General features: G+C 39.6%; 3 protein-coding genes and 1 long non-coding RNA gene across 6 annotated transcripts; 2 read left to right on the top strand and 2 right to left on the bottom strand.

Moving 5' to 3' along the window:
• The first annotated feature begins 1,215 nt into the window (after nucleotides 1–1,215).
• LOC116197009 (protein IQ-DOMAIN 14) lies at nucleotides 1,216–4,021 on the top strand. The gene is made up of 6 exons (XM_031526997.1): nucleotides 1,216–1,577; nucleotides 1,672–1,805; nucleotides 1,908–2,192; nucleotides 2,280–2,477; nucleotides 2,663–2,794; nucleotides 2,986–4,021. Exons 2-6 carry the CDS (start codon nucleotides 1,728–1,730, stop codon nucleotides 3,541–3,543), a joined length of 1,251 nt encoding a protein of 416 aa, XP_031382857.1. The 5' UTR covers nucleotides 1,216–1,577; nucleotides 1,672–1,727; the 3' UTR covers nucleotides 3,544–4,021.
• A 409-nt stretch (nucleotides 4,022–4,430) lies between these two features.
• Nucleotides 4,431–6,168, bottom strand: LOC116197010 (glucan endo-1,3-beta-glucosidase, basic isoform-like). The gene is made up of 3 exons (XM_031526998.1): nucleotides 5,840–6,168; nucleotides 5,476–5,740; nucleotides 4,431–5,251 (listed from the first exon to the last, which is right to left on the bottom strand). Exons 1-3 carry the CDS (start codon nucleotides 5,907–5,909, stop codon nucleotides 4,474–4,476), a joined length of 1,113 nt encoding a protein of 370 aa, XP_031382858.1. The 5' UTR covers nucleotides 5,910–6,168; the 3' UTR covers nucleotides 4,431–4,473.
• A 4,672-nt stretch (nucleotides 6,169–10,840) lies between these two features.
• On the top strand, nucleotides 10,841–14,626 carry LOC116196740. Of its 3 annotated transcripts, none has more exons than XR_004154878.1 (2): nucleotides 10,841–11,265; nucleotides 13,870–14,626. It is a non-coding gene; the product is annotated as an uncharacterized LOC116196740 (long non-coding RNA). The 3 variants fall into 3 exon arrangements; XR_004154879.1 differs by lacking the exon at nucleotides 13,870–14,626 and adding an exon at nucleotides 12,438–12,739; XR_004154880.1 differs by lacking the exon at nucleotides 13,870–14,626 and adding an exon at nucleotides 11,956–12,739.
• LOC116196739 (glucan endo-1,3-beta-glucosidase, basic isoform-like) lies at nucleotides 13,590–15,174 on the bottom strand. Its single transcript, XM_031526610.1, has 3 exons — nucleotides 15,038–15,174; nucleotides 14,662–14,926; nucleotides 13,590–14,436 (listed from the first exon to the last, which is right to left on the bottom strand). The coding sequence occupies exons 1-3, from the start codon at nucleotides 15,105–15,107 to the stop codon at nucleotides 13,761–13,763; spliced, it is 1,011 nt and encodes a 336-aa protein (XP_031382470.1). The 5' UTR covers nucleotides 15,108–15,174; the 3' UTR covers nucleotides 13,590–13,760.
• Nucleotides 15,175–18,210: the final 3,036 nt, after the last annotated feature.

The following is an 18,210-nucleotide window of genomic DNA, read 5'->3' as shown; positions in this document are numbered from 1 at the left end:
TGGAATTTTATAAGCTTGCCCCTATTTTAATGGTCATTGGGATCATTAAGTTCATATGGTACAATGATCGCCACTCGCTTTGACTGGTCCCCCCTTTGAAAACATGGAATCAGTTCTTTCAATTCGATATCGGCATTGTATTCAGCCATCTCATCGTGAACATCATTACATGTAGGAGTACCATCTCAAGGAAGAATTATTTCCTGATTAGTTCGCTGTAAATACGTTGTTAACTAACAGCTGTTTATGCACATAACATTATCGGATGTTTCGCGAATCAGTCCAAATGAGGTCGCGATCTATCGTTTATTTGTTGTAAGGACAATTCAGCCTATGGGCCATGATCATCAAATTGGATAATATGTGCAAAATTGAGGAGAGTTCCGCACAATTGACACTCTTCTCTTATTTGGTGGCAATTTATACAACTCAAGGGAGGAAAAGTAAGTTTCACTCTCCTTGCCCTGTGGGCCATAATTAATCAAAAGCCAAGAAAGGAGCTGAAAATTTCCCCCCTCTTATCTTATATGCCCTATAATAATAAATGAAGAAAAGAAAAGGGCTGATAATTTTCTTAATAATATTAATAATTACTAGGTCAAATAAATGGACCTTAAGTTTGTGTTTAGTTTTCGAGTTAAATAAGTGATCCGACTCAACTTAATTTTGTGTAATGATTGTAAATGTTAACAAATATATTAATATGTGATAATATATATATATATATATGTATGTATATATAGATGTGAAAATAGATGGATGAATTTATTATTAAAAAATAATTATAAAAAGAAGATGAGAAATTTATTATAAAAAAATTAATTATAAAAATGGTTACAAAAAAATATGAGTGAGAAATTATAATTAAATGATAAAATAATAATAATTATATCGTTGAATTTAAAGAATAATAGAGTTGAGATTGATTAAAATTATAATCTAAAAAAAAAAGCCTTGGCTGTTCACATGGGCTGGTGGGACCTAAGCTTGCCATCCTCTCTGATGGGCCACCCATCCCATGAACCAGAATTGGAGCAAGACCAAGAACAATCTGACCCGATTCAAGGAGGCACTGATTCAAAATGGAGTGGTGGATGTTAGGTGGGCTTGATATGCTGCAGACTAAACGGAATCCTAATGTCTGCCTCAAAGTGAAAAACTGAGGGGGGAACAAGACACTTGAACTGGTCAGGTGGCAGTTATGAAAGTGACAGTTGGAGGAAAGAGAGGCAAATAGATAACACAGTGAGGCTGATTGACTGGAGAGGTCCCCCTCCCTCACCCCTTCTGATGAAAGCTCGATCGACTCTGCTCCTTTTAAGTCAAATCTCATCACTCTCCTGCTCCAGCCCTCTTCCTCCACTAGAGCAGATCAGCGAGTGTACCCTGCAAGCTCTGTTCTGTTCTCCATGAACAAGACAAGCTCTGTTTCTCATTAATGGCGTAGTTTGATTCCATTCAAGTTCTTGAATTGACGGGTCTCACTGTACCCCCTCCCCTCAGCAATTACTCTGCAACTACCCCTTCGGTTGTGGCGATCATGTCTTCTTCAATGCCAATGGCTTGCTTTCATTTGGGTACTTCCATGTCCTGTCGCCATAATTCATCCCCGTTTGACTTGTTATGCTACCTTCATGCTCACGTGCCTTAATCTCAATGGTGTTCTTGAAGACCGGGAATCAGGATAGGTATATGCGACCCAGGTGTGCGATCCTCCTGAATGTCCGATGGCGCCGAAGAACGCTTGCTGGCTCAGTTGGATTAAGCGGCTGTTTGTGTCCGAGTCGAGAACGAAACCCAACAAGGTAACTCCTCTGTTTTTTACTCTGTGTTCTCATTTTCTTCTGTTAACGATTGTTTAATATAACTCATATAACTCGTGGAACGATTTTCTTTTCGAGTCATAGAAGCCGAAGAAGTGGAGGTTGTTTTTTGGGGGGTTTCAGGTGAAACGATACCCTGCAATTGTCGCACCGAATCGAACACTAGATGAAGCAATCGAGGAACAGAGGAAGCATGCAGTGACGGTCGCTATTGCAACTGCTGCTGCCGCCGAGGCTGCAATGGCGGCTGCCAGGGCAGCTGCAGAGGTTGTTAGGCTCACTGGAGCTTCCAGAACTTACAATAACGTTTACAAGGGAGATCAGAACTTGGCTGCGATTAGAATTCAAAGCGCTTTTCGAGCATATCTCGTGAGTGTCTATTGAAGGTGTAATTGATAGTTTTGGAAGATGATTCTTTTTCGATCAGATAATGAAATTTTCTCCTTAACTGATCAGGCAAGGAAAGCGCTGAGAGCTCTCAAGGGAGTGGTGAGGCTTCAAGCTATAGTCCGTGGACAAGCTGTGAGACGCCGAACCCACTCGGATATCTTACCTTGGAGGATTCAGTCTGCAAATGCTATAACAAAGACTGACATTTTCGACACGAAAGAATTTGGCAGGGGCCGGGGAGAATCCACTGAGAAAGAAATCAAGGTAGGTGAGCAGAATCTTCTTTACCAACTTTTGCTCATCGATCACATATGGTCCGGACACACAAACATAGTATTTGTACTTGTTATCTACTTAAGCTGATCGTAATGTGTTTGGGATAAATCGTTCGGCTTGTAGTAACTAGACATCCATTTTTCACTTTATTGACTTATTGTCATGATGAACAGACTGAGTGCAGCAGTCCGAGGAATTGGGACTGCAGCAAAAATTCGAAGGGGGGTATTGAGGCGAATTTGCTGAGGAAGAAGGAAGCTTTGAGTAAGCGGGAACGTATGAAGAAGTACTCGTACTCTTTCCAGGTACATATACATGCCATTGCCTTTTCGTGTTCCGGAAAGATGGAATAACGTCGGTGAGATTGTTCTGTTATATCGTGATTGTCATTACTTGGCTAACGATATAAGGCTGTTAGTAAAAGCTGTTTCCCAGTGTTTCAAAAGAGGTGTGCGGTTACTCGAATTTGATCTCTGAGGTACTTCCATTCTTTCAGGAAAGACGAAATCCTCAAATTCTGGAAGAATGGATATTCAACAAAGACTGCGGAATGAGGAGCTGCAGGCTGGAACAATCATTGTCAGCTGGCTCCGAGTCAAGTAACACTATGCAGAAGCCTCATGCCTCAGGAAAAGTCACCATTTTCTCCGATTCGACAGTCGGCGACATATACCGAAGTTCACAAGATTTTAAATCAGGAAACACGAGGACAATGAGCCTGGAAGAAGCACTGAATACCCCTCGTTCTCTACCAAGGAGATCGTTCTGCCAAGTGAAGCAGCTCTCAGTTGAAATAGATGATAGTAACCTCCCGAGCTCGCCGGTGTTCCCCACTTACATGGCCATAACGGAGTCTGCCAGGGCTAAGTCTCGGTCTATGAGCACGCCGAGGCAGCGGGCTGGGTATTTCAGTACTTGGAATGACCAGAACAATTTGTCATATAAAGATGGTCTCACGTTATCATCTTCATATAACGGTGACTCTGCTGGCCTGAATCAGAAGTGGTCCAACTACCCGTGCGAGAAATTGGAGCGCGTGAGCGGTCACTACTGAGAACGAATGCATCATCCCGGAGCTAGTCGAGTCTCCATTATACTAAGAAGTTTTGACAGCTATGCTGAGACAACTCGTCGGAATTTCGTTTATCCCTATCCGATATGATGTAGCTCATCATAACTCCCAAGAGGAAATTTCAATGAGTGTTCATTCGGCTTTAAGTCGGAGAGAAGTACCATCCCGAGCAACCATGAGTACTTAGTTTTGAATCTAGAGTCACTTGTGAGGGAGTTCATTTTCTCAGGCAACGGAAAATGAGCCTATCTTCTTTCTTTCCTTCTTGGTGTTTTTTTCCCCCCTTTTTCTTCTTTTGCGAGTTTTTGTGGATTCGAGAGAGAGATGGGTGTGTGAATATTCTTTCGGATTTATGTTTGGTGGCAGCAAAAAAGAGTCCTTGCAATAAACTTGCAAATTTTTGTTGTTGCATATCTGTTTATGATATCATAATTGCAGCTCCTTTATGAAGCTCTTGTTTCATTCCTTCGTACCAAAAATGATATTGGAGTTTTCAGAATTCCATTATTTAGATCGTTCAATTCGCGATATTAACTATAAAGAGTAGTTCATTATTTCTTCTGAGACGAATAAAAGATGGCCTATTGATGTCCTTAATTAATAAACTCAAGATTACTTGAAGCCACTCCCTTACATACTTGGCACGATAGAATGAAATGGAAATGGAATAAAACGAAATGAGTTTAATAGAATAAAATATAACGAGTTTGAAAGACAAATGGTGAATTTTGGATTAATGTAGGACACATGATAAAACATAATTTAGACCTTACATCTATTTAACATGATGTTATTCTAACAATAAAATATCCGTATTCATCATCTCTTTCGCTTTGTTAGAATTTGTTGAATTGATGTTAGAAAGAATGTTCTGTCAATATTCCATCAAGTTGATGAAAAATGAAATGAATTTCAACCATTACAAGTGCAACCAAATAATGAATTTGAGTAGAAGGGAAAATGTCGATTGCTTTTCACTCCATACCATTCCATCTTACCGGAACATTCATCCGTCGTACCAAAGATTGGGTATTTGGGCTGCCTGTTTGGGAGGAAAAGCCCCCAGGACTTCTCAAGCTCAGGGATCCTCTGATTCTCATCGAACATTGCAAATATGTAGGTCTCAATAGGCCCGCCTGGCCTCTTTGGGGTCCCGCCCTTCATGTGCTGGACCAGGTTCGTGTTGTAGGTCCTTGCATTACCCACCGAGGCCTCGACACCTCCATTGGAAGGCCAGCCGCTCTCGGACACCACGACTCTAAGGGACCCTGCATTCTTCCTCTCGAGCGCGGAATAGACCGTGTCCAACATTGCATCGAAAAGATTTTGGTACTCGAGGGGACCATCATTAATTATGACAGACTTTGCCGTGAATAGGGCATAGTCTAGGCTCGTGCTCGGTGTGCTGGCCGCGTAGACGAAATAAGGATAGATGTTGACTAACAAAGGCGCCTGGTTTTTGAGCAAGAGGTGGATTATCGGGTCGATGACTGGCCCTTCCGCGCCTTTGAACGAGCCCATTGAAGGAGGGTAGGACTCTCCTATCATGGCTAAGGAGATAGATGTGGAGACCTTAATCTGGCCCGCCTTGCCTGCGTTGGCAATCGCGTTTTGGACGTTCTGCATTGCAGGCACGAGGAACTGGGCAACATAGTTGGCAGCTACCACCTCATTCCCGACCACGATGTACCTGAACCAAAGTTTCTAACCCATGCAGTTAGTTATTTGAGCTCACGAGCAAGGTAGTATAACACTTAATACTGTTCCATGTATACTTATGGTTGGTCATATATCTAAGCTCCAACAAGCATAATGGTTCTTTCCCATATGTAACCGCTATTCCGGTGCCAAGGCTTCTTCAAGCAGAACGTACAGTCTACGTACGCTGCTCGATCTGATTTTCATATTACTGACCTGAATTTTACATCACGGTAGTTCAGGACATTGTTCTGGACCCACTTGTTGGCATTGGACTGGTTGCTAGCGAGCCTCTGGAGATCTGAGTTGGGGACACCGAGCATGACCTCGATGTTGGTCCCTCGGAGGGCTTGGAGGGCTGCTTGGATGGGGTCGTAGAGTCTCATCCTTTGGATATTGTACTTCTTGCAGAGGCCGATGACTTCTTGAGGTGACGGTAGGTTGTCCCCGAGCATTCCATAGCACACTCCTACTTGTGCCTCTGCATCATATGGCCATTTCAGAAATTTTCTTGTATACCTGATAAGAGTTCATCCCAGTGCACTACACAATGAAGGCCGAGTCAAGTTAAAAAAGCGACCTGTCTCCTGTACGATGGCCAGTAACAGCCCGAGAGATAGCACGCAGGAAACATAAAAGGATTTTGCCATGATCAAAATGCTAGCTTATACTAGAAGGAGACGCTCTGACATGAGGTTCCCTTTTATATGGAGTTAAGAAGCTCAAAGGTGAATTTTATCAAAACTCTGCAAACGCAATGTTCTACAGACAGGTCAAGCACCCCATGGAAATCTAGGATATGAATGGGAACTACTAGGAACCGGAAAAGAAAGAATATATATAATTTTTGGCGTTTGGCAATACGCACTTGGCAGCATTCATAAATGCTCATATTGATTTTCTTGATATCGAAAAGTCTGATTTTTTAGAGCAAACATTTGATAAATATCTACATGCGATTTTACAGTATAATATCCAATTATAATGCTGGAAAGTGGAAGACTTGCTACACAGTGTGTCCACAGATTCCCAACATAAACATTATGATTGATAACCAATAATTTTCTTTTATCCGCTAGTCGAGATAAGCAGATGTCCAAATTAAATCAATCTCAATCAATGGGTTAATGAGATGGGATCCTCTTTTCGTCAGGAATGGTAATTTTTCTGGTGCACACCCTAATAATATTTGGAACGGCTCTGATTAATTTAGTTTGATCAGGGTCGGCCCACTAAGAGGTAACTCTCCAAACGTAGATATTTTTTATTCACAAGACTTGAACAAAAAATCAAGAGAACAAACGCAAAACTGCTTAAACCAATCCATTTTTATATAAGCTATGGTAATTTGATTCATGCTATGAGAGTTATCCCTTGTTCATTCTTATGGAAAATTTCATGTATATCACCAGATGAAGTAAAGATTGGGGGCAGGGCTGAACATTGTCGTATTCCATCTAATATATCCTGAACAAGTTCGATCAACTTTTACACGCATTGCTTACGCGACGATGGACTTGCTAGACGACGGACTATACGTGTGCTCTGGGGGTCACCTGGAAGTCAGACGATTGATTAGCATAATTAGTGCTGAAATGAATTCACTGGGACCCCTTTAACTTGGACAACGAATTAAATCTTGGTCTCCGTGGAAAAATTTTACATTCAAAGATGTTGCCGACTGCTACAGACATCTTGCCGTGTCTGTTTTTGAATTATATTTCTAACAAAAATTTAATAATGGACCCCATCAGTTAGTTTGTGGCAACTTGGTGGTGACTTTTGACTTGGTTGGTCGGCCCGAAAGTGCCAAGCAAATAATGCTCTAGCTGCTCCTCACGGCTTGTATTAGGAAGGTCGTTTTGAGATCGATTGTTCCTTCTCCAATCAATTTCGTTGTAAATATTCGATAAGTGTTACCCATCGTATTAAATGAATTATAACCAATCAAAATGTTTGTAAAGGTGAAGCTAGTATTCCACTTTCGAAAATTTTTAATAGGTGTCATATTAAACAACCAAGTGAATGAGTAATATTCACCCGATACTTGCCAAGTTGCAGATAATCAGCACAAGAACTTCTGAGGTTGCAATATGGGCCTGCAAGGAAAAATGCAACATCGACCGAACTTTCAAACCTAAGCCACATAGCTTCAGTCGCCCAATCTCCCTCGCTTAGAGATCTCTCAAAGGGAGCGATAAGGCTCCAAGTCATGGTCTGTGGACAGGCTACCTGTGAGATGCCGAACACTTGCCCTCTTCTTGTTTAGGAGGATCCAGTCCACAAATGGAAGAACGAAGGTCGGCGTTTTTGACAGGAAAGAATTTGGCTGAAGCGGCAGAATCTTCTTTACCAATTTTGCTTCCTTTTTGTGCTCCGGAAAGGCAGAAGATCGTTGGGGAGATTGTTCAAGTTATTAGATCGTGATTTTTCATTACTATTGGCACAATATAAGGCTGCGAGTTTCACCGAGATATAAGAGCGCGTGAGTAAAAGCTGTTTCCAGATGTTTCACGAAAGATCTGCATAGCATGGCAGTTTCTTCTAATCGAATCTGATCTCCAAGATACTTCTAGCTCTTTTAGGAAAGACGGAATCCTCAGATTGATACACAACAAAGACTATGGAAGGAGGAGCTGCAGGCTAGACCAATCATCATCAAGACTCCGGGTCGTACAGTAACTCTAGGCAGAAACCTTGGTCCTTGAAAAAGATCACCATTTTTCAGATCAGACTAGCGGGGACACATATTGAAGTTCACAGGATTGCATATCAGGAAACGCAAGGACCAAGAGCCTGGGGAAGCACCTAATACCCCTTTTTCTCTGCCAAAGAGAGAGTTCTGCCAAGTGAACAAGCAACTTTCAGCTGCCGTAGAAAAGAGTAGCCTCCCGAGCTTCCCACTTACATGGCCATGACGGAATCGACCACAGCTAAGACTCGGTCCATGAGCACACTGAGGCAGTGAGTCGCATGTTTCCATACTTAATTGGAATGACCAGAATGGTTTGTCGTACAAAGGTGGTCTCGCATCATCATGTTTCTATAATGGCGATTCTAGTGGTGTCAATCTGAAGTGGGGGAAATTGCTTGTGCCAGAAACTGGAGAGCATGAGTGGTCACTATCACGAGGTCCAGTGCATCATCTAGGAGAAAGTCGAGTCCCTGTTTTTAACGGTTACACGAGGACAACTCGTCGAAATTTCATAGGTCCTCACTAGTGAATGATGAAATGCATCGGAACTCCGTGGAAGGAGCTTCACTGAGTGTTCGCTCAGCTTTCGGTCGGAGAGAAGTATTGGCTCGAGCTTTCATGAGTACTAAGATTGGAATCCATCATTTCTGATGGAGTGCATCTTCTCAAGCAACGGAAAATGAGACTCTCTTTTGTAATTGCTTTACCGAATTAAAATTTTACAATCGTGGTTGGTAAAAGTTTTGCATGCAAAACTCATGGAATTGTTAGATTATAATGAAATTATAGTCATCGAACTCACATCTTATCAGTAAAAATAAATTATATATTATATTATCATCCACATTTTCAGTATTCCAATATCTTTATCATATATAATAATTTCATATTTCGACCTACAATTCAGAAAAAAATGATTCTTTAGTTAATTTTTTCCTTCAATCTTCACGTTCTCTTGTAATCGAATAATATTTGAACCAAACGTTTCCCAAGAGGGAGATCGGTGTGTGGATATTCTTTTGAAATAAATCTATATAGTCAAAATCTATAGAGTATCTACACATAAATGACTGAGTCTATGTCAGAAAAATTTGACCAGATTGATTCGATTTTTCTGTTTGGTGGCAGGTCCATGCAATAAAAATGTCAGCTACCTTGTTGCATCTTTGTTGATGATATAATAATTGCTGCTCCTTTCTGACGCTCTTGTTTCATTTCTCCGTACCAAACATGACAATGCAGTTTTCGGGATTCCATTATTTGGATCGTTTATTCCGTTGTTAGGATCATTCATTTGGTGATGCCAACTGTTAAGAATACGTACTACATTATCTCCTCTCACATGGAGAAAACACGGGCTTTTGATGCCCTTATTATATCATCGAGCCAGATAAACTTAGAAAGTGTAGTCAAATCTATATGATGCCACTCCCTTGTAATAAAAAAATAGGAAGAAGGTTGATAAGGTACTTGGGTTGCTTGTTTGGGAGGAAAAGCCCCCAGAACTACGGGTGTAAAAGGAGCCGAGTCGAGCTCGAGTTCAGGTAAACTCAACTCGACTCACTAAAAAAAATGTTTGAGTTCGACTCGAGCTCGATCTAGCTTCAGTATCCAAGCTTGAACTCGAGCTCGAGTGATACTCGAGTAGCTCGACTCGACTCATTAGAGCTCATTTAACGGACTCAAAACCAAGATGAGCTCAATTGAGCTCGGCTCGAGATGGACCTTTCTAACAAAGACAAGCTTGATTTAGCTCGAATGGGCTCGCTTTGAGCCCGTAGCAATTGAAAAAAACAACACTTGTATGCAATCGCAGTGGAATAGAAGGAAGAGCAGCTAACTACTGTCCTGTGGAGACTTGGGAGGAGACAAACGAACGACTGAACTGAAGTGGACGACTAGGGATTGGATTTTTATTTATTATTGTTTTGTTTTCATATTTTAATTTTAATTTTACTTGATTGGATTTAAGAAAATGATGAGAAGGCCTAACCCAATCCATGAATTGTGGGCTTGGCAGCCTAAGTCCACTAATGAAAGGAGATATGTGTAATTTCACGTGAAAACTCGGTTAGGCTCGCGAGTTGAACGAGTCGAGTACCACCAAGCTCGACTCGGCTCGCTAAAAAAAAAAGGTCGATTCAAGCTCGGCTCGAGCTTTAAGGTAGAGTCGAGTTCGAGTTATCACCGAGTCGATCTCGAGTAGCTCACGAGTTGGCTCGTCTCATTTACACCCCTACCCAAAACTTTTCAAGCTCTGGGCCTAGTTTTCACTGAACGTTGCAAATATGTAGGTCTCAATTTGATGCCCCCCCTCTTCAGCATTCCGCACTTCATGTGCTGGAACAAGTTCGTGTTTTAGGTCCTCGTTTTCTTCGCTGAGGCTTCGAACATCTTCGTTGGAAGACCAACAACCCTCAGACACCACCACCCCATTGCTATTTTTTTCTCAATGTGAACCATGATATCCATAAGTCCAATGAGCGCGGACTAATCAAGTTGAACCAGGTCGGTCCATTAAGGGATAAAACTTTCTCTATCCATAAAACTTGAACTCGAGACATTACTTAAAAGTGTCAAACCACTTAAACCAATTCACATTAATACTCTCATTGCTATTTCCTACTACGTATAATGCACGAGGTGAAATTCTTAGAACCAGTAAACAGAAAAATCAGTCAAGGGCCAGAGCTGCTTGATCTCTTAGAATGTGTTTGGTATTAGAGTTAAGTTGAGTTGTGTTTTGATTTTAATTGGTTTGTAATGATTGTATTGTTGAATTATGAGAAAAAAGTAATGAATAATTGAAAGAATTTAGTATTGAAATTTAAATTGAATGATTAAATTTTTTTTAACAAGTTATAATTATGTTGTTGAATTGAAAATAGTTCTACACTCACCCCAACACACCCCTCCAAAAATAAACGCCCCTCCCTCGCTCCCCCAATCTCATCTTCTTCCAACCTCCATCTTCTACCTCCGCCCTTGCTCGATTTCGGCGCCAAGCTCTTCCTCGGCCCGATTCTGCATATTCCCTCTCTTACTGCCGAGATCTCTTGCTCGACCTCTGATTGCCAAGTTACTAGCCTGTGCTCTTCGATTCCGATTCCGATTGCAAGAGCCATACTCCTCCTCTACGACCTGGTGATTATGAGTCTCCCTCACTGTTGCTAGGTTTTCTGTGCTGCCGAAGATGAAGCCCTCATTGGAGAAGCTTAGCTCCGTTCATGGCACTCCACAGGAGTGATACCAAGGAGAAATTGGAAGTCGTCCCATGGGCTCATATCGATGAGCTCGCCTAGGCCTCGAAGGTACTCCATTTCCCTGTTTCACTGCGTTATATGCTTCAGTTTCACCTGCTCTATAATCAAGGGAGGTTTTACTGTATTAGCTTAACAAATTACTAGTTGCCGCTTTGGATGCAATCATTAATTGATTATGTCTAATTCTTGCTTTTTTATTGTAAACTCTTTCTCTTCATTCTCTAACTATCATTCCACTCATTGTTGAAATTCCCTTGCTCTGTCAATACCCATGCCCTTAATTTAATTTGCATTTTGAAAGGCTATTAACTTAAAATTATCTTCTATAACATTGTGCTTCTGAGGATCTTATATTACTTTTGAAAGGTTTGCTTGATGGATTAATTAGTGTAGTTAATCGTGCTCGAATGGTTATGCCAATGCAAGTTTATCTTTTGAGTGATATAGTATTTTCTGCATAAAGCTTTCTTAGGCGAAGTGTGTCGTAGGCTCGCAGCACTTACTTCACTGCTTTGGGATGATTCCTGAACGTATCCCTTATGCTGGTGTATTGATTTTTGTTCAAAATGAGAGAAGTATCGATCTTTTTCATGGTTATGATGAACCAAGGGATTGATTGATACCTAATCACAGGCACGATCTTGATTGATTAATGGTCGTTCTGAATTTTGGAGCCTCATTTACTTCTTAGTTCTTCCATTCTGAATTTTGACAAGAATATTAGGTATATGCTTTTAGGGCACGAGCAATCAACACGAACTATTGGAGAAGATGAACTCAAAAGTTGCCGAAAAGTACAAAGAATTTGGAGATATCACTTCAAGATTAAGGGTATATGATAGGCTCACGAACCAGAACTTCATAAGAAAGAAGGATGGCGGGTAGAACCAATAAAACTCACTCGATAAGATGACACGCCACAAGTAAGAAAAGTCGGGTTGATTCGCCACGCTCAAGGATGAACGATAAGAATCGGGATTTTCGCTACTAAACAAGGGACTTGTTCATATAAGAAAATATAGGAAATGCTCTAGGCAATTTCATTCAAATATTCATCAAAGTCTCTTTTTTCTTCTCTTACAATAGGTGCATATTTATATCGAGGGAAGACACCCCGTTGACTCTAAAATAGGAAACCGGTATCTAATCTCCTCTAGATTATTTTCCTAAAATAGAGTAAGGTAATAATCTGATTGTGTGTTTTTGTTACTTAATTGCAGGGCTACTGTGAGAGTTATCTCATGTTGATTCTTTTGGAAATTTTCATATATATCATCAGATGAAATCAGTATTAAAGCCAGTGCTATGCACGGATGTGCACCAATGGCTAACTTATTAATGTTCAAATAGATATATATATATATGTGTGTGCGCGCGCGCGAATTATTTCCTGTGTGAGAATATCTAATTTGTCAGATTTATAAAATCCTTATATCTAGTAAGTTTGATTTTGGCAAGTAATATATTTGAATTCAATTAATCTGTGCTATTTGAAACTGTTCAAATAATTTTATTAATAGTATTGCACCCTCTCTTTTAATTTGATTATAGTCATAATAATAAGTCTCGCACTGTTGCGACCAGGATCGTTTGTTAATTCTACTTGAAAACAAAGCCATACTTCTATGAACTCTAAGGATAATATAATATAATCATTACATAAAACAAAAGTTAAACACATGTTTTTTTTTTCACACACACATATATAGATATTAAATAAATGCTAATATAGGAGATCAAAGGCGGTTTCAGCCAATCAAAAGAGGATGTGGCGCAGTGACGCACGTTTTCGCATGCTGACATAAAAGTCACATGTTCGATATCTAATTGGATTACTCGTACCTCTTTATTAGTTATTAATTATTTAAGATTTCTTATTCATTATATCAGACTTTGGGCCAATCGAAAGAAGGCGGTTTCATGTAGAGATAGTGTATGAATGGACTTTTTTATTTCACTTTTTTGTTTTACTTTTCATTTTCTATCTTGAGTACTACCGTAAGAAAACAGCGGCGCTAATTTACTTATAAAATTTTTCATTGTAATATTTAAGAATCCCAAAAAAATACTCGTTACCATTATAAGAATGTGTTTACCATTGACGTCATTTAAAATGGGTGAGCGCCTAGATAATCTAAATAAACAACTTTTATAAATTGCTTCTAAACTTCAGACTTCTTTGTAGTCCAGAAAAGCACCCTCACCTGGGTATCTCCCTCGTCGCCATATTATTTTTAGTCCTCAAATGATTTATAATTCTATACTATGCGAAAATAAAGATATCAATTGAACTAACGCAGTTTATAATCACATGTAATGGGGGTCGTATAATATACAAATACATCATTTTCAAGTTTTTAATTAGCAATAACTCACATATAATTTTACGTTTTATTTCGTGCAATGCATGAATTTCATTACTAGTTAAGGGTATTACATTTATTTCCTCCAAGGCAGAGGAAACACGGGCTTTTGATGCCCTTATTTTCGTATAATCATAACTTAGAGAATACACTCAAAACTACTTGATGCCACTCCCTTAACTAGTTAAGATTGATTGGGTATTTGGGCTGCTTGTTTGGGAGGAAAAGACCCCAGTACTTCTCGAGCTCCGGGCTCTTCTGGTTTTCATTGAACATTGCGAAAATGTAGGTCTCGATGGGCCCGCCCCTCTTCGGTGTCCCGCCCTTCACGTGCTGGACCAGGTTCGTGTTGTAGGTCCTCGCGTTATCCATCGAGGCTCCGACATCTCCACTGGAAGGCCAGCCGCTCTCGGACACTACCACGCTCAGGGACCCTGCATTCTTCCTCTCGAGCGCAGAATAGACTGCATCCAGCATTGCATCGAAAAGGTTCTGGTACCTGAGGGAACCATCGTAAACCACGGTGGAGTTTGCTCTGAATAGGGCGTAGTCGAGACTTAATACCCCTGCGTTGTCCTTGTAGGCGAAGTAAGGATAGATGTTGACTAACAAAGGTGCCTGGTTTTTGAGCAAGAAGCGGATTATCGGGTCAATGACCGGCCCTTCCTCCCCTTTGAACGAGCCCATTGAAGGAGGGTAGGACGCTCCCATCATGGCGAAGGTGATAGATGTGGAGACCTTGATCTTGCCCCTCAAGCCTGCATTGACAATCGCGTTTTGGACATTCTGCATTGCCGGCACGAGGAACTGGGCCAAATAGTTGGTGGCTACCACCTCATTCCCGACTGCAATGTACCTGAACCAAAGTTTGTAACCCATGCAGTTAGTTATTTGAGCTCACGAGCAAGGTAGTATAACACTTCATACTGTTCCATATATACTTATGGCTGGTCATATGTCTAAGCTCCAACAGGCATAATGGTTCTTTCCCAATATGTAGCCGCTATTCCGGTGCCAAGGCTTTGTCAAGCAGAGCATACAGTCTATGTACTCTGCTCGATCTGGTTTTCATACTACTGACCTGAATTTTACGTCACGGTAGTTCAGGACATTGTTCTGGACCCACGTGTTGGCATTGGACTGGCTGCTAGCGAGCCTCTGGAGATCTGAGTCGGCGACACCGAGCATGACCTCGATGTTGGTCCCTCGGAGGGCTTGGAGGGCTGCTTGGTTGGGGTCGTAGAGTCTCATCCTTCGGATATTGTACTGTTTGTAGAGGGCAATGACTTCTTGCTGGGATGGTAGGTTGTTCCCGAGCATTCCATTGCACACTCCCATTTGTGCCTCTGCATCGAATTACATATATGACCATATCAGAATTCAGAACTTATTCTAACCGTCTATCCGCAAACCAATTCATCACATGAAAGATCGAGTGCAAGATAAAAATAAGGGACCTGATGCTCTTAGGATGGCCAGTAACAGCCCCAGAGATAGCGTGCAGAAAATATGAAGCGACTTTGCCATGATCGAAATGCTAGCTTATACTAGGAGAGATTCCTATTTCCTGGTACGTACAATACAATGCATGAGAAGCTCTGAAACAATGGTTGCCTTTTTATAGGGAGTTAAGGAGCCCAAAGGTGAATTTTGTCAAGTCTCCGCACAAACTGGCAGGTCAAGCACTACATAGAGAAATTTAGGATATGTAGATACGAACGATAAGTGCTAAGTATGGAATAAAAGAATAAAAAGGAAAAAAAAAATCCATTTCTCTGGGTTTGGCAATATCAATCGGCACTTGGCAGCACTTATAAATGCTCATATTATTGACTTTCTTGATATTGAAAAATCTGATTTCAACCAACATGGGTTGGTTCAAGTGGCTCGGCGCTTGTTCCGCTTAAGAAAGGTCTCGGGTTTGAGTCATTGTGAATGTAGAAAATCATTGCTATGAGAGCTTTACCCCTTGGCAATATCAGTTCGTCCGGCTCGACTGGATTAGTTGGAGTTCAAATGGGCTTTCGGAAATTAGGGTTCACGCCGGAAAAGTCTGATTTCATCCATGATCGAGACGAACTGATGCTTGATTAAGATCAACCTTAGCAATAGGTTAAGGATATGGTTTCACCAAAAATTCTGATTTCATCCATTTTATATAATTTTCATCCCTCTTTGTCTTGGATATGGTAATTTGATTATGTCTGTTTGTTAGCCAACTGCGGCGGTACTATGAGAGTTATCCCATGTTCATTCTTTTGAAAATTTTCATATATATCATCAGATGAAGTAAAAGATTGCGGGACCAAACATTCCTGCTGTCCATTTACCGTCGCGAATTCATTCCACCTTCGCCCGTGAATATATGGAGCTGGAAACCTTAATGTTGCGTTTGGTTTCAAAGTAAAATTTTAAAATTAGATTTTAATTTTGAAAAATAGTGGTATAAATGAAGCTCACCATTTGACTTTATTTTGTTTTGTTGTGAAAAAGAGAGGTATAAATGAGGCCAACTCTTTGACTTTGTATGAGTTGTTTTGTTTTGTTGTGGGTAGAATTAGATTAAAGTTATGATTTTAAAATTACATTTGCAAACCAAACAAGTCATTAATATCGATCTCCATCTGTGTTTCAAGCAAGTAGGGCCGCCTCATGATAGGATTAATAACTCAAGAGACGAGACATAGTATTCTCTCTTTGATCTAATCTCCCATTAATTGTTGGTTGCAACTTATCTTGGCTATGTTCGGGTACATGAACAACTTTTACACGCATTAATCTTGCGATGATGGACTTATTAGACGATGGACTACATGCTTCGGCTAGGTCAAGCACTCCATGGAAATCTAAGTACATGAACGAGAAGTACTAATGAAGAATGGAAAATATCTATAATGCGGTTGGCAGCACCCATTAATGCTGTCAACTTTCTTGATACTGAAAGGTGTGCTTTAATCCGTGACTAGGGATCAAGTTAATGTCTAAAGTGGATTAGTTTTAGTAAATATGAACTACAATAAAACTTGTCAATAGCAACAAAAAGAGTTGCGTTAATGCACTATTTGGTGCTGCTAAAACTTTAGCAACAACATTTTGTGTTGCTGCTAGCGTCTCTAATATCTTTAGCAGCAGCAAAATTGACGTGGCCGCTTTTTTTTTTTTGGCAGGAAACAACATTTATTGGGAGGGTATGGAGATGACTCGAATCTACTGGACCGAGAATAAATACCTCACTATTTGTCCGTTCATCTCTAATATTTATAGCAGCAACAAAATTGACATGGCTGCTTATTTTTTTTTGGCAGCAGCCAACATTTATTGGGAGGGTATCGGGACGACTCAAATCTACTAGACTAGGAATAAATACCTCACTATTTGCCTGTTTCTCGCGTATATCACCTCTTAAAGATGAAAGTTGAAAAAGTCACGTCAGCATTTACAGGCTCTCTCGCGCTTCCTCTCTCATGACGCCACATCGTTGCCGTAATTACGTAAAAGTTATATGTTGATATATATGTGCAATATTTGATATACAATGAAATTTATATATTAATTAGCAAGTGAAAATAACATACAATCTTACAATATATGAATATATATATATGCTTTATAATAAAATATATAGTGTAATTTTTATACTGACTGATACATACACATATATATATATATATATATGTATATGTAAGTGTAGCCGTATGATTCATTATGCCATTGTAAAAATATAGTTTTTCTATTATGCCATTGTAAAAATATAGTTTTTCTATGATAGGCAATATATAGATATTTATGAATATATATATAGTTGATGTATTTTTATATTTTCTTTATTATATTAATATATTCAAACGATTTCATTTTGATATGAAAGTATATACATGTTTTTCTTTTTTTCTTGCATATATCTATGACCTATTTGTTTCTAAAAAATATATGATAATTTAGTTATTTAAAAAAATTGAAAGTGCATAAAATAATTTTTTTTACTTTGATATTTCATTGTTTTTTTCTTTATTATACGCTCTCCTTTTTTTTTTCCTGCATATATCTATGACCTATCTGTTTCTCAAATATATATGATAATTTAGTTATGTAAAAAAAAAATGAAAGTGCATAAAATAATATTTTCTACTTTGATATTTCATTATTTTTTCTTTATTATACTTTTATATCTTGACATAAGTATTTTGAAAATCATACTTTAATTGAAAATTGATAGATATTGTGCAACATTTAATAAATAAAATAATCAATATCTTAATTGGCATGTAAAATATTTCTGTAAGTACCTATCATCAAATTTTTAATTTTTAACGTCACCAACTTTTTTTAATGATGGATCCCATTATGTGACAACTTGTTGGTGGTCTTTGACTTGGTTCATCAGCCCAACGGTGCCGAGCGCAAGTCATGCTCTAGCCGCCCCTCACGGCTTGCCAAACTAATCTCACGATCGTACAAGACAGAAGTTAATCCTTTCGTTCTCTTTCTCTCTTCCTTCACGATTTCTCCAAAAATATTATGGTCTCCGAAAACGGGGATTATAATGGCGACTTCTCGATCTTTTTAGCTTTGCTTGATGAACCACTATAGTCGAGGGCAATATATGCAGAGTTAAAATTCGATTAGTAAC

The sequence above is a fragment of the Punica granatum genome, chromosome 2, assembly GCF_007655135.1.
Source record: "Punica granatum isolate Tunisia-2019 chromosome 2, ASM765513v2, whole genome shotgun sequence".
Lineage (NCBI taxonomy): Eukaryota > Viridiplantae > Streptophyta > Magnoliopsida > Myrtales > Lythraceae > Punica > Punica granatum.
Note: the sequence above shows the minus strand (reverse complement) of the source record. Positions and strands in the feature narration are given on the sequence as shown.

Bases quoted from the DNA above. Each gene is read 5' to 3' on its own strand.
- LOC116197009 (XM_031526997.1), top strand. From the start codon at position 1,728: ATGGCGCCGAAGAACGCTTGCTGGCTCAGTTGGATTAAGCGGCTGTTT. The intron at 2,193-2,279 runs GTGAGTGTCTAT...TTAACTGATCAG, and splicing joins GCGCTTTTCGAGCATATCTC to GCAAGGAAAGCGCTGAGAGC. The intron at 2,478-2,662 runs GTAGGTGAGCAG...CATGATGAACAG, and splicing joins CCACTGAGAAAGAAATCAAG to ACTGAGTGCAGCAGTCCGAG.
- LOC116197010 (XM_031526998.1), bottom strand. From the start codon at position 5,909: ATGGCAAAATCCTTTTATGTTTCCTGCGTGCTATCTCTCGGGCTGTTA. The intron at 5,741-5,839 runs GTCGCTTTTTTA...CATATGATGCAG, and splicing joins GGCCATCGTACAGGAGACAG to AGGCACAAGTAGGAGTGTGC. The intron at 5,252-5,475 runs GTCAGTAATATG...ACTTTGGTTCAG, and splicing joins TACCGTGATGTAAAATTCAG to GTACATCGTGGTCGGGAATG.
- LOC116196739 (XM_031526610.1), bottom strand. From the start codon at position 15,107: ATGGCAAAGTCGCTTCATATTTTCTGCACGCTATCTCTGGGGCTGTTA. The intron at 14,927-15,037 runs GTCCCTTATTTT...AATTCGATGCAG, and splicing joins GGCCATCCTAAGAGCATCAG to AGGCACAAATGGGAGTGTGC. The intron at 14,437-14,661 runs GTCAGTAGTATG...ACTTTGGTTCAG, and splicing joins TACCGTGACGTAAAATTCAG to GTACATTGCAGTCGGGAATG.